Below are 14702 nucleotides of genomic sequence, written 5' to 3' on the forward strand. Positions count from 1 at the left end.
CTGTGAGTAAATAAGTAATCATTTCAGTGCAGAAGACACTTCTGTGGTCTATGAGTGGTGCACAATGTCTTTAGTGACAAAACACTAAAATCTCATCATAGATATCCCTCCCAGCACTTCGAGGAGCCAAAGCACTTACACCTAAATCCTGTATATAATAATCCCGGAAACATTTCTCCGTTACGACCAAGCCCTTCTGGCCGTGCCGGGCGGGGCTGGGAGGAAACGAGGCGGGCCCGGGTCCCAGCCTGCTCCGCGGCCACGCATGCTTCCTCAGCGGCTCCCTGAGGCGCTTTCCAGCCCGCGGCCTCAGGGCTGCCCAGCCAGCTGCGGCCGGGATCGGGGGCCGAGCCCCATGGGGTGAAGGGCGGATGGCGGCGGCCGCGCTCCAGGTGGGCTCCCGGGCGGGACGGCGGTGGCGGCTCCAGCGTTCCTCACCCCGCCCGAGCTCCGCGCCGCCCCTCACACTCCGCCGGAGCTCCGCGCCTCCCCTCACACCCCGTCCGAGCTCCGCGCCGCCCCCCACACCCCGTCCGAGCTCCGCGCCGCCCCTCACACCCCGCCGGGGCCCCGCGTCTGCCCTCACACCCCGCCCGAGCTCCGCGTCTCCCCTCACACTCCACCCGAGCTCCGCGCCGCCGCTCACACCCCGCCCGGGCCCCGCGTCCGCCGTCACACCCCGCCCGAGCTCCGCGTCTCCCCTCACGCTCCTGCCGATCTCCGGTTTCCAGGATGATTCCCTGCTCGGTTTAATTTTGTTTGTTCTTTAGCGTCTTGGTAAAATCCGACCGCTTCCTTCTGGGTTCTTGCCCTCTCCATACCCAAAAATGCGTTATTATCTGGCGCAAAAATATTAGCTAGATCACCACAATAATGCGTTGTAACTATCTGGCCCAAAAATACTTGCATGATCACTCCAATAATGTGTTATAATTGTCTGACCCAAAAATGCTGGCATTTTGGCAGTTCTTCACCGAAAGTTTTAGGCTAGGATCTCCTTTTCCACGAGATTGTGCACTAAAGGTTCGAGCTGGTGTCTTAATTCTGCTTCATGCAGTTTTTAATATAGATTAGCATCCAATATCAAATGAGGGATTTAGGAGACTATGGAATTGTAAGGGATTACAGTCTTTTAACTTCTTGTGTAGAATGCATAATTCTATTACTCATCAGGATGTTTTTCTGTTGTAGGTTGGACTTGATGATCTCAGATGTCTTGCCCAGCATAATTCATTCTGTGATTCTGTATCTTCATGCATTAAATTCCTATATGTATTCGCATATCTGATAGCATCATGCAAAACTGGGGCAAAAATTATGCTGAGCAATATTTCTAAGTGGCAGTTTTAGCCATCGTGGTTTTGTTTTGCTCGTACACAATGGCCTCTTAGTGTCAGCCATTTTCCTAAAAGTATATTTACAGTTTTGATCTAAATATCTTCTTGATTCGGTAATTTAATGTGTTCATTAAAATTACTTCGGTAATTTCCTTAAATTAAATTAAGCATATCTGCAAAATTCCATTTTGAGACTATAGACAGAGATTATGTTTAGTGGCTTATCTCATGTAAAAATATCATAGGAAACCACAACTCAAAGCTGGGTTACTCTGTCAGCTGTTGTGTTTTATGTAAATCCAACCTAGAACTTCCCTTCAGGTTGTTAACTGGACTAACCACACAGAAGTTTTTAAGCATTCGTAAATGTGTGAATTATTCCCCACTTTTCTATTTTAGCAAGAATGTAAACTGCGCAACTGCTTTATGAGATTACTAGGCTGGAAAAATTGACTCCTTATTGTGGTATTTTGTAAAGAGTCTGAAAAGCATCATTTTTCAGGGAGAAAAAAAAATCAGTTTATCATTTCAGAGGTTATTTTGGTTGACCAGAGTTTTGCTTTTTCTGGTCTGATTTCTCTATTGATCTGCAGAATATTTCTGGGAAATTCTGTTGTACCTGGGTATGTGAGTTGATTTTTACACAGGTGGCACTCATTTTTGTCTCCAAAGGAGGCTGAAACAACTGGTTTAAAAAGAACAGTTGGCTCTTGACTATAGTCAGCCTATAGTCATCCTGTTCTTCATTTTCGCCCAAAGAGCACATGCTAATACTTAGCATAGCAAAAGTGTAAGCCTAACACAGAACTGACCCAGACCTCTGTTGTTAGATGAATTTCTAGATCTCTCTTTATCTACTCCAAGGTCACTAAGTGATGGGGTGGAATATAAAACGAGATCCCTGAATGGGACTCATGAATGTTCCATTAGGTGGGAGTCTTCCAGGCACAAGAAGAAATCTGTAAAAATGCATTGCTCTATCCCTTGAAATGCAATTATGTAGAAGACCGGAACTGTTCTTTTTGAACTTTGTGTTTTATTATTTTTTAGTTACTATCATGCTCTGTTTTTATTTCTGCTCTTCTCTTGGTTTATGATCTTTTTTCTGCTTTCTTTTACAGAGCTTCAAAGCTTAGCTGAAGTTGCTTTTAGCTGAATTATATTTGTTTACAAATTAGTTAAATATATATTTATTCTTTCTGGATTTTTTTACTGTTGTTTATATTTCATGTACGCTGTTTTGCCTAATACTGGTACTTACTGGTGCCTGGTTTGGTTTTTTTTAGGATGGAGCACATGGTGTGTGGTATTTCGTGCACTGGACTGGGCAGACTGGATTCAGAAAGCACAGAGGCTCAACATTGAGGCATAGCCCATAGACTTTTCCTACCGGCGTAGGGCACCTGTGATGGAAAAAAAAATGTTTTCCTAGTCCCAGGGGAAGTTTGATTCTGCATACCAGTGTGCTTTTTAAAGGTATCATCAACTCTTCACAAATTGGATTCTTTCACAGCTTTTATGGTAATTTTAAATGAAATCCAATCTGACATGATGTCCACATAGAGAAAACATTTGTGAGGAGACTGCCATTTTTTCCCTTAACATGGAATTTATTCAGCAATATCCTGTGTATCATAAGGTCACGCAACAGAAAACAGCATTTCCATTGTTTCAGGAAATACTTTGTGTCTATACATTCATTCAGAAGAGGCACAGTCGTGGTTAACAGACTAAACTTGACCCACTTTTTTCATCTCTGTGCAAAGTCCATGTATTATTCATGCTTTCTTCTCTTTTACTTTTTAAAATGTTTTCTAAATAAATTATTCAGTAGGCTTTTTCTTTTCCTACAGAGATGCCAGTAGTTCTGTCTTGTGGATAATTCTACAACAGGCAGGCATGTTAATAATCTGGAAGAAACATTTATATCTTGTAAGACTTGTAATATGTTTAAAATCATAAATTGTGTCAGCTTAGGAAGTTTAATACACTCACTAAGGTCCGTCACAATAAGAATTTACCTAATAAAGAAGGGTTGTCAAGATTTAATGCATTGCACAAAAATGGTGAATTCATGGGAAGAATCATTTTTAGGCAGGATATAGACTTTAAAACTGTGGTCTGTCCCTACAGCTCCCCAAAAAGACTAGCATAACAGCTAGGAAAGTTAGAACTTCACTTGCAAAAAGTGGACTTATGAAGGTAATGTGGCAGACAATAGGTAAGTACTGAAAGTAACAGCCAACTTTCCTGCTGGAGCACGTGCTGAGGAAAAGCTTAGGTAATTTTGTTCTCTAAGGAGGTGGTTTTGATTACTTTGTTTGACAAAATGATTGTTGTCTTTGTGTTTATTACAAATAATGAAGATATTTTAGTGAGTTTGGTTTTCTTACGTTCCAGTCTCCAAACTAAACAAGGAAAGGGATCAGGAAAGGATTCCAGGGGAATACTACATATGTTAGCAAAGAATGTAAATTAAAGCAGTGGTTTAGATTATAGATTGGCAGTTTTAACAGTTGTTGTATAGAGAAATGTGGGATTTTGAGAATCACTCCTAAGAATCCTCCAAACTGAATCTTTTTTTGTTACTACAGTGTAAAGTATTTCATTGGATTAAATCATGTATTTAAGAACAGAAGGAATCTTGAAACATATTCTCAGTGTATTATGTATTAGATAATGTTTCAAGTTGTTTTGTAATTTTGTAATACTTAACATTTCAATAAGTGGAATTAGAGCTCTCCATGTTACTTGTGCTGGTTCTAATTAAAACAGGGCGGGGGTTTTAATTCAGAGCTGTAGTTTTTAAGTCAATGAATTAATTGAAATTAAAAATTCCCTCGGAATGTTAAATGCAAACACTGAATTTGGGATCTTAATACTAGCCGTAGCTGTGGTAACAAATGTTTTGTGCAAACAGATTTTCTTCGTTTAATAGTTTTCTTTCTGATCTCTGACATATACAGAACAACTGACGATTCAAAGGACAATGCACAGTGTGTATCCTGATGACATTTGGTGTGCTGCAACATGGTTTTTGTCATGGCATCTGAGACTGAAAAGGCCCACGCTCTTCTCCAGACTTTCAGCACAGCGTCAGTCATTTCCAGTCTAGGTCTGGGGATATTCTGCTTTGTAGCAGACAGACTTCTGCAGTTTTCCTTCATTCAGCAAAATGACTGGCTCCGAGCCTTATCTGATAATGCAGTGCATGGTATACTGGGGATGTGGTCCTGGGCGATAGTGATTGGACTCAGGAAGAAAAGTGACTTCACTGAGGTCACTCTGGCTGGCTTCCTTGCCTCTGTCATTGATGTGGACCACTTCTTTCATGCTGGATCTCTGTCATTAAAGGTAAGTCAATAGATCAGTAAGCTGTTAATTTATAACTATTTACTTTATTGTTCTTCTACAGTGCCCTAGACAAAAAAAAAATTCCAGTGATAATTTAATTAAATACATTTAATAGACATACAGGAATTGTTTATATGCAGTTGTTACTATTTTAAAAGCCATAAAAATATTTTACATCTACCGTTCAGTTTCTGCTACTTAGAAGGAAATAAAGACAGTTTTGCACATGTGCATACTATTCTACATGTATCACATAATTGCTTTGTTATCCAATTTAAGGAGTTAAGTGCTGCTTTGCACACTTCTATGGGTGAAGTGGATTATTCCACTTCTTTTTACAGTAAGGGTTAGAAATACCTGAAATGTGGGGTAGAAATATCTGAAACATGGATGTTAGAGCTTCTGTTTAAATTAATTCAGTATTTATGAATAATACATTGGTTTTAGCCAGCACTCAATATTTCTCCCACGAACAAGCTATATGTGAGCTGTCACCTTTAAGAAGGCAGTCTGAGTTCATTTAAATGTAGTTCATTTAAAAAAAAAAGTAGGAAAGCAAGCATCAGCTTATTAGTAAAAGTAAAAAGGTAAATTGGCTCCTGTTAAGCAGTGAATAGATCATCATCTATTTGCAGAAGTGCTTGTTAGGACAGAGTTTCTCAGTAGGATTAGTACCACCAGATTATGGCACTCTTTCCCAGTTTTCCTCCTCTAGTTAGCTCATAATACTGTTACACTGTTCATAGGGAAATAGCTAGAAGGCAGGAAGGAAGAAAGGAAATCCTGTTCCTTACATTCATGTAAGTAAAGAAGAACAATGGTTTACCAATTTTTAAAAAATATTTAGCTAAGCGCAAGAGGAAAACATTGCTTATAATTGAGATGTAAAAATCCGATTTACAATGGAAAAATAGTTTTTGTTTAGGTACAGTATAACTAGAGAAAAAATGCCTTTTATTTGTGCATTTGGTCAGTTTCCCCGTCTTGGCTTTACCAATGTTGAGGAGAAAGGGAAGAATCAGGTCCCTCTACCTGCTGGCCACATTCCCAGTGCACCCCAGGATACCACTGACTACCGTTTTGCCACGTGGACAGTCAAGCTCCAGCATTGTCCTGGTGCCTGGCATCGTTCTTCCCTAAGTAGTCCCTAGTGTTTCCCTTTTCTGTACTTCTTGCATGTGGAAATGTTGAACAGTTATAAAACTACGTTAAGGAAAGGAAAGTTAGTTTGGTTGACTAATGGGTCATACAATATTATTACTGAAATAACAATATGGAATAGATTTTAAATCTCGAATTATTCTCTGTTTTTTTAAATTTCTAATTATCTGGTTTTTCTTACTTTAAAATCAGTGATTGCAAGTAAATAAATGGCTAGCTATTAGAAAGTATTAAAATTGTATTGCTGCTTTTTCATGCATTTGAGATGGTTACCAGTATTTTTCTTAATTACAACCACTAGATGTCACACTTCACCGATGTCTGTTTGAGAAGCTGACTGTCGAATTGTTTCAATGAATTGAGAGGTGACCTGCCGTCAGGTCACCCGGCAGTGAGGCAAGGTTAAATATACTTATGCCTTCCATGATGGGGAACGTTTGTGTAGCCTAGCCTATCCCTACTCTGTGAAACCAAGTAAATTTTTGTAATTTTGTGACTTAATTTCTTCCTGTGTTGTTTCAGTTCCCAGGCAGATAGCAGTTCATTTTCTAATCCAGCCTGAAGTATTAGTGATGAAGATCTAGTTCTCTCGTTCTTTAAGTTTTTGGGTTTTTTTGCAAAAGACAGCTGATTTCTGTGCTCTCCCCCAAAACGTTTTTCAGATCAGAAACACAAAACATAGCAGGTAGAATCATAGCCCTTTTAGTAGCACTGAGTTGAGGAGATGACAAGATGCCCAAAGGCTTTTTCAAAGTGATTTGCCTACTCTTTTCCATATGGTAACTGGGCTAATAAAGGAAATAATCCAGTGTAGGTCTCTTGACTCTTAGAGTAAAAACATCATTACAGCTTGCAAAGCCAGTATGCTTTAAAAAACTCTCTTCTCAACTAAATAACTTTTTTAAAAAAAAAATCTGAAGGGAATAAATTTATGTTTCCTAAACCTCATACTATTTTTATCCTCTGTACTGCTTTTTTGCCTAAATTACTTCTGAAGGGTCCTGTCCAAAACCATGAGTAGTATCTTAGCCAAATATTTGAGCCAAATATTGTAGTTTAATTCCTTTCAATGGCACAAAAGTACAGTGATTCTGTCCTTTTAAAGGAAAAATAATAATCTGTTTTAGCTTTTGTCTTCTTGCTGTGCCACCAGGATCCCTTTGGTTTGTGATGTAACGTAATCCCCATAAACTTTTCTGTGTGCTGTCTGGCCAGCTAGATCTGATTGTAGTATGTAATTTTTCTTTCCTCGGCTTAATATGATGTGCCTCTCAGTTTCTTGGTGTAATTTCAGGCTGTCGTCTATATAATTTATTATTACACGGGATACTTTTTTACTATGTGTTTGTTAGATACTTTTTTACTACATATTTGGTAGTTACAGTCCCACTCTTAGTCTTTAAATTGCATGGTTGAGAGTACCTGCTTTAAGAGACTAACATGTTTACTGCTTTTGCAACACATTACTAAATAGCTAATAAATTAGTAACTCTAATTAACTAACCACACCACTAATTTGTACCAGTAGTATATTTCACATTACTGTACACAATCACCTATAAAGCTCGTCATCATCCCTCTTAAATCTGATGACAATTTACTTTTTCTGGAGTAACCTTTTTACGCAGCACAAGGCAGTCCTGCCTTCCACCTCCAGTTGCTACCTTCACACAACTCTAGTCACCTACTTCTGTTCCTGCTGACGCCACTCAGCGCTGGGATTGTTTGGGCATTGGCCTGTTTTTCATGATGATTTTTCTGCAGTATTCAGGGTAAATAGTCATCTGTGGTATTTATATGTTTGCTCTGATAAATACTTGTGTACCAAGTACCATGTGATCTGACCTTTTGCCCACATTATTTTTGCAACAGGTATGAAGTTTACAATGACTTCAGTACTTGGAATTTGTAGTTCTTTGTGTTCCATGTGGTTTTAACTGTGCACACAGTTAAGTACAGAAGAACCTGTCTCATTCACTACTCCAAAGGCGGTAGCTCCTGCAGCCTGTCGTCAGTCAGGAGTGCTGGTAGGACATGATGGGCTGCTCCCAGACTCCACCGGGATTGTAGTCCAGACACTCATGTTGCAGAAGAGACATGCAGAAATTGGTGTCTTGCTGCTAATGACTCACCAGATTTTAGAAGTGTAGAACATGCTGTCAGTGGCAAGCATACATAATACTGCTGGGAAATGTGCTGCCCATGGCTGACCTGGGCTGTACAGGAGCATTTCTGGAGCTGGAGAGTGGGCTTTGCACAAGCACAATTAATATGGCATTGAATATGTTACTATATTGTTAATACTACTACTATATGTTACATTAAGTATGTTACTATGAACTAAAGACTTCAGGCTTATGAAGCACCACAGAAAATCAGCGAGCATCTTTTGTTACATAACCATCCATGGTGTCACCATGAGCACTAAAGCAGATCATTTGCGTGGGTTCTCCTGCATGTAGTTATTGTCTCCTGTCTCCAGCTGCTCATCGTAGTGAGAGAGGCCAGAGGAGCAGCAATTGCCAGATGATTTGCATCTGACTGAACATGCAGGCAAATGGAAAAGGTCGTTTCCAAATAAATTCTGTTTGCAACTTTTTCCAGGAGGTTTAAGATGGAAAAGTCTTGATTTTTTGGTTTTTTGTGGTGGTTTGTTTTTTGTTTTTGTTTGTTTGTTTGTTTGTTTGTTTGTTTGTTTGCTTCTTTTTTTTTTTTTTAAGATCTAGTGCTTCCCAAAGGCAAACAAATTTGCCTGTTAGGAGAAAGCAGCTTATACGAGCAAACAGAGCTACTTGTCTGTCTCCAGGGCTTAGCAACTTGAGGATGTAAGTGTTAGTCACAAAATGTAAGAGAAAACAGACTGTTCTTCTCTCAGACCTTGGGCAGCAGCATCTCCGAAGCTTGATGGCTGTCCTGCAGTTACAGAATAGGACTTTCTCGTGCTAAAATTGAACATGCAGGTTTGCTATATGAACAACCTTGCCATCTGAGATTTACATGAAAAGAATTTAAGCATCACCTTGGCACCAATACTGATAAACTCTGTACATAAATAACATTAAAATTTTCCTTACTCACTGTGTTGCTGTTGGCACCTAACCTTAATAGGCCAGAGGGAAAAGACTAATTTAGACTTTGCTACTGTTTTTTTTTTTCGAAGTGCCAAAGTAGAGGCCAGTCGATAGATTATCTGCCAAAACATATAATTATTCAGACTTTTTCAAAATTAGGTTGGTATGCATTTTTGAGGCTCTTGTTGACAATAACAAAAATCTGACTCTTTGTAAGGCAGGTGATAAACAATCTGCTTGTGTGAAACAACTGAAGGTGAAGAAAATACAGCTTTTGCTCCAACTTAAAGGAATTGGTTCCACAACATTAGAGTTAAAAATCGTTGAGACAGTTCGTGAGCTTTTTAATCCCATTACCTGATCAGGAGAGTCACTGACAAGAATGTGGTGGTAAGCTAATAGAGCAAAGCTTTCTGCAGGTCTTTTAATGTTGGCTGTGGTTTAAAACATGAACTGTTACATTTCAAGGTAGTTCGTAACTTCCCGTCTCTCTATTATCTGGCTAGGGCTACATCACAATTCCCTTGCAGAGAAGATAGTGTTCCATGCAATTATCTAAATTATGCATGAACTTGATGAACCTATTCCAGAGTACCACTGCCAGACAGTCTAGCTGTTGAATCCTGCAAGGATTAACACAACTGAAGAATGCACGAGTTAGAGATGCTTTCTTTGCCTTCTGCAGTAGGTGCAGTGAGGGATGTGCTCAACACAGCAAGATACATTGGCACATTACATCTCTGGTGCCTTGTTACAGATTTTCTGTGTCTTCAACGGTATCAAAATTGAGCCAGTGAATATCAGCGGTTCTGTAGATCTTTTAGTAATGTGCTGTTGTTTCTCCTGTGCTTACAGACACTTGTCAAATAGAAATGCAAAATGCCATTACGTTTTTTTTTATTGTGCTTGAATTTCTGGTGATGGTTGTAGATGTTGTTACTGAGTGCACTCAGAGAATATCTTCTCAAACATGTATATTAAATGACATTATCACTTCTTAAAATGTCTAAATCTAGTCTCACTAGCTGGGCATTCACCTTACTAAAACCAAATACCAGGCTTTCAACTGAGTTACTGTTAAACAAGTTGTTGATACAAAAAGCCCAGTCACAAATGTGTTAGATCTTGGCTTATGAACTTTGTTTTGCTGTCCGTGAAGAGTACTGTCTCATCGAGGTGATCAAAATACGTGTAACTTTGATCATATTTTTGTCCTATTGAAAATTGTTGTTCTGTTTTAAGAACTGTGCAACTGAACCAACTTTACAGGTGACAACTGTAATGAAGTACAAGATGTATTTTTGGATGTAAATGCCATTAAAGCACATGATTTATTTCAAGTAAAACGTATTAAATATTTCAAGTGTATTGCATTGCTGTTTTCCTTTTAATTATCTTGAAGTTAAATACATATAATCAGTGCAGCAGATTATACAAGTTCGTGTGTATCACATGACTATGTGACAAACAGGATTCCTCATCCCTCTCCCTCCCTGTTTTGCTGATGATAGTACTTAGTAAGATGCATGATTCATATCACACAATAGAGAGACAGGGCAGCACACAAGTCTCATGCATAAAATTGGCTTTAAATTAATTGCAATGGAAAGGAACAGTGTGTTTTTCTTTCTGCTTCCACTTAGTCACCTGACAATGCACCTGTAGACTCTCATGAAACTTTTCTTGTCTTGTCACAATCGTGGCCATTGCCAGTAATCTTTTTCTCTTTTGCAGGCTGCTCTGACTCTTCCACGGAGACCACTTCTTCACTGTTCTACTGTGATTCCTGTGGTGGCTCTGACATTAAAGTTTATCATGCAGCTTTTCAGGCTTAAGGACTCATGGTGCTTTCTTCCCTGGATGTTGTTCATATCCTGGACTTCTCATCATGTCCGTGATGGAATTCGTCATGGCCTCTGGATCTGCCCGTTTGGAAAAACTCCTCCCTTGCCGTATTGGCTGTATGTGGCAATTACAGCATCTTTACCTCATCTATGTTCATTTATTATGTATTTAACGGGCACTAGAGAATTAATGTCTATAAAACATGGAATCCACATTGATGTATAGGAATAATGGCTTTTAAAGGTGGTTTGTGCTAGCACTTGAAATAACCTGCCTGTCTGTCACTGAAGGGTTTCCTTATGTTTCCCACACCTTCTGAGTTAGGCACTTTAAGGTTGTGGAGCCAATTACAGCTCTTGTGTCAATTCCTTGTGATCATAAAACCTATTTAATGAATGATGATAATTTTATATCTGTACATTTCCCTTGCACAGTGTGTGGTCTTCCATGATAGTTCATGCATAGCAAGCTGATTATAAAGTACTTAGTTCATCTCTGTAGTAATTATATTACATTTTACTGTCACAGTGCCATTCATCTGGTCACCGTTCACTTGGGATTTGTATTCTGCCTTTGGAGAATACATTTCGTCCAGATAGTATTTGTATAGCACTTTGAAAGTGTGAAGTTCTATATAAATGCTAGGTATTACTGAGGGTTTAATAGTGTATGGCACTTCTAAAAAATCCTCAATTAACCTTCCAAATTTATTTATATGTTAGGAGTCCTGCTGGACTCTTGTATTGAACCATCTTAAAAGAAATACTGCCTATATTTCACACTGTCTATCCACACTTCTTTAAATCTGTAGTTACAGAGTGTTTTACTAAATTCTATATCCCCCTGTGATTGGTTAGTACTAAATTTGCAGATAATTAGTAGCTTCAAAATTAGAAACGAGTAGACAGTTTGATTATAGTATTATGGTGTGTTGGCCAATTAGTTGAATTTTTAAAAATACACTAATTATGAATACTATTTAATTTGGAACCAAGGAATTTTAGTATATATATAAGAATTGTGTGAAGATTCAGGGAGACACAAGAAAATAAAAATTGCTTATAACACAAATTTGCTTAAAGACATTACTACTCAGTAAAGCATTTTCCATTAAGTGCAATATCATCCTCATAATTGTAAAATAAAATACATTATTATTATTATTATACAGAAATAGAAATTTCCTCATAAAGAAGTTCCATAAGGAAAAGTGTTGTTATGCTGCAGTTTATGAGGTAGTAATTTGCACTATGGACTATTCAGTTTTTATTTACAGACATGTCTCAGAAAGAGTCCCAAATTAAAAGTTGTCTGGTCTTGTCTAACTAGACAAGACTGTCTAGACTTCAGTAGTTTATTATGTACAAGCTAAGAATGTCTATTAATGATTTTTAGATTTTTTATTCACCTCCCATTAAAGAGATGGGGCCTTAACTACTCCAGCTTGTGATGAATAGCTGTCAAAGGGGATCATTTTTATGGAACTGCATGTATAAGGTAGCATGTGCTTAACTTACCAAGGGGTTACCAAGGGGTGTAAGGACTTGCGTGATGTGTACATTTACATTATTAAATGTATATTAGAATAAATTAAAAAAAAATATTGACTGGGATGCCTGTCTTAATGAGTACCAGAAACTTTCTGTGGCTGCAGAATACTTAAGGTTCTTTGCAGCACTCTATACTAATCATGGAAATTGTTGCACCTCTTTAAAATGTGTCTTTGCACCAAAAGTATAGTCCCTGTCCTGTCTTTGCTTCCTGTTAGAAATGTATGCCAATGCAGACTTGTCTGATAGTACAGTGGGCCTGTCTAGCCTTTATTATAAAATGAATAAAGTGTTTCTTTCTTAGAAAGAAGACTGGAAGATTTTTTAGAGGGTTATCTTCATGCTGTGGATTTCTGTCCTTTAGAGTTCTCCAGAAACAGTGTAAGAAATGTCTTGCTTTAGAGCCCTCAGATCAAAACTGTCCTTTTTCCAAAGGTATGATGGTTTACTAGAGGAGCATTGCTCATTCATTTACTTCTATCCTGTATTTTAAACTACAGGCTACGAAATGCCAATAATGAATGCATTTTGTGCAAAGGGTGAACACTGAAGCCCGTGTAGAAAGTTTTCTGTATTATTGTTTCATGGCATAATATTTGTATAATTTTGTGCTTTATCCAGATTTTTTGCAAAGGGAAATGTATATAGGAGCAAAGCATAGCATTACATTTTCTCACTTTCAGACTGTAGCTGTAGCACTTCTGGTAACTGTATGTCTACCCACAGTCCTTAAGATCAGTACTGTACTGTTCTAGCTATGTTTAAGGATCAGTTCATGAGTACATCTTCAGTAGTTTAAAACTACATATTATAATTCTCTATGTCTAGGTATTTTTGTGTCAGCTTTCACAGTAACTTTGAGCTGTATTTCAAAACACTGTTTTTCCCTTCTGTGTTCTTAACACCAGTTCTACCGCAGCAATAGGTGAACCCCACTCAGACACACATTAAGGAAAGCAGCAAGTACTTTGTACCATGACTTCTTTCCCTCCAGACAGACATGGCAGTCTCACACCTCAGCCTGACATTTAGGCAGCTTTAGCCGACCATCAGCAGCTTTTCAAAGTCAACTGACACATGGCATGTACTGCTGTAATTTGTGGGTAGCCGGAGTAGGGTACAAAGGGGAGGTTAGGTGTTTGTTTCAGCCTGTGTGTTGTGGGCAGAGTGGGAGCTACAGAGATTATAGAGAAGCCCTCCCGTTGAGTCACAGGGCATAGAAAGGACCCTCTTGCTTTCTAAACTCACAGAGGCCTCTGGGTGCAGCTGGATCAAGCCTTAGCCTTGGGCTCTGTCAGTGGTTTATGTTAATGGATTAAATTAGTGAACCTTTTCACAGCTTTGTCCCACAGGATTAAGGAGTTATTTATATGAAAATAAATTCATTATTATGATAATGATGAGACTAAAAGATCTTAATCAAAATTATTTTCTACACAGTATAAGTAACTGTAACTACTAGTCTAGTTCAGTCCACTATTTTTGAAGCAATATTGAAGCAATAATATCGAAGATAGCAAATGAAATTAGGACGTAGATATTTATTTTACCATACCAATGATTGTGGGCAAATCTCTTTCTCTCAGCTTCGAGGGGTAACCTTGAGGCAAATCCCACCTCAAGGAAGGAATCTCCACACAAGCTCCAGAAAGGGGATTGATGGAAGATCCTCCCCATTCATGAAAAAGTGGACGTGGATCCTATGTTTCCAGGCCAGCTGTGTCAGCTCAGCATCTTTAGATAAGTTAGTAGTAGTAGTAGTACCACTACTTACTTGTTGCTTTATCCTGTACTTTACCAGGTCTGGCCACAGCTTCACCTTTCTATCAGGTATGTTTGACTCTGGGATTGATGTGTCAGGCGGGTTTCAGCATTATTCAGCACCAAAAGCACCAGGACAATCCCCTCCTTCGTTCACCACTGATAGTTTTGCAAACAGGGCATTACATTATTTGAGCTGTTCTATTCCCATCCAGGCAGAGCATCCTGCTACACCCAACACCTGTCTACTACAGGTGGATTGCCCAACAATTCCTTACCAGTATTTCAAGTGCATTTCAAATCGCTGGTGTATCAACTATACATTGATACCTGCCATGTGTAGCAAAATCGTAACAAAAATAAACCAAGATACTAAACGTATAATGACTTCGTGCTTTACTGCATGCATTATTATAAAGGGTAAATGTAAAACACAGAAAGTGTGTGAATTACACAAAACATGGCCTGCAAAGTCAAGCTAATTCTGTTGGGCACAACGCGTCATAGATATCACTAAAATATTAGGTCTTCCAGTGATTCTTTTAGTATGTCAATCTAAACATTTTCCATGTATTTTCATTTTGAACTTTAAAAGTTGAAGAAAGTGTAGGGTTTTTCTATCT

At 38.6% G+C, this 14702-nt stretch overlaps 1 protein-coding gene across 2 annotated transcripts; it reads left to right on the forward strand.

Moving 5' to 3' along the window:
- The first annotated feature begins 261 nt into the window (after nucleotides 1-261).
- On the forward strand, nucleotides 262-12628 carry TMEM267 (transmembrane protein 267). Of its 2 annotated transcripts, XM_088156546.1 has the most exons (4): nucleotides 262-392; nucleotides 2624-2813; nucleotides 4304-4691; nucleotides 10658-12628. In XM_088156546.1, the coding sequence occupies exons 3-4, from the start codon at nucleotides 4368-4370 to the stop codon at nucleotides 10991-10993; spliced, it is 660 nt and encodes a 219-aa protein (XP_088012672.1). In that variant the 5' UTR covers nucleotides 262-392; nucleotides 2624-2813; nucleotides 4304-4367; the 3' UTR covers nucleotides 10994-12628. The 2 variants fall into 2 exon arrangements, with proteins under 2 accessions (XP_088012672.1, XP_014739764.1); XM_014884278.2 differs by lacking the exon at nucleotides 262-392 and having other exon boundaries at nucleotides 2718-2858.
- Nucleotides 12629-14702: the final 2074 nt, after the last annotated feature.

The sequence above is a fragment of the Sturnus vulgaris genome, chromosome Z (genome assembly GCF_052056855.1).
Source record: "Sturnus vulgaris isolate bStuVul1 chromosome Z, bStuVul1.hap1, whole genome shotgun sequence".
Taxonomy (NCBI): Eukaryota; Metazoa; Chordata; class Aves; order Passeriformes; family Sturnidae; genus Sturnus; species Sturnus vulgaris.

Bases quoted from the DNA above. Each gene is read 5' to 3' on its own strand.
- TMEM267 (XM_088156546.1), top strand. From the start codon at position 4,368: ATGGTTTTTGTCATGGCATCTGAGACTGAAAAGGCCCACGCTCTTCTC. The intron at 4,692-10,657 runs GTAAGTCAATAG...TCTCTTTTGCAG, and splicing joins CTGGATCTCTGTCATTAAAG to GCTGCTCTGACTCTTCCACG.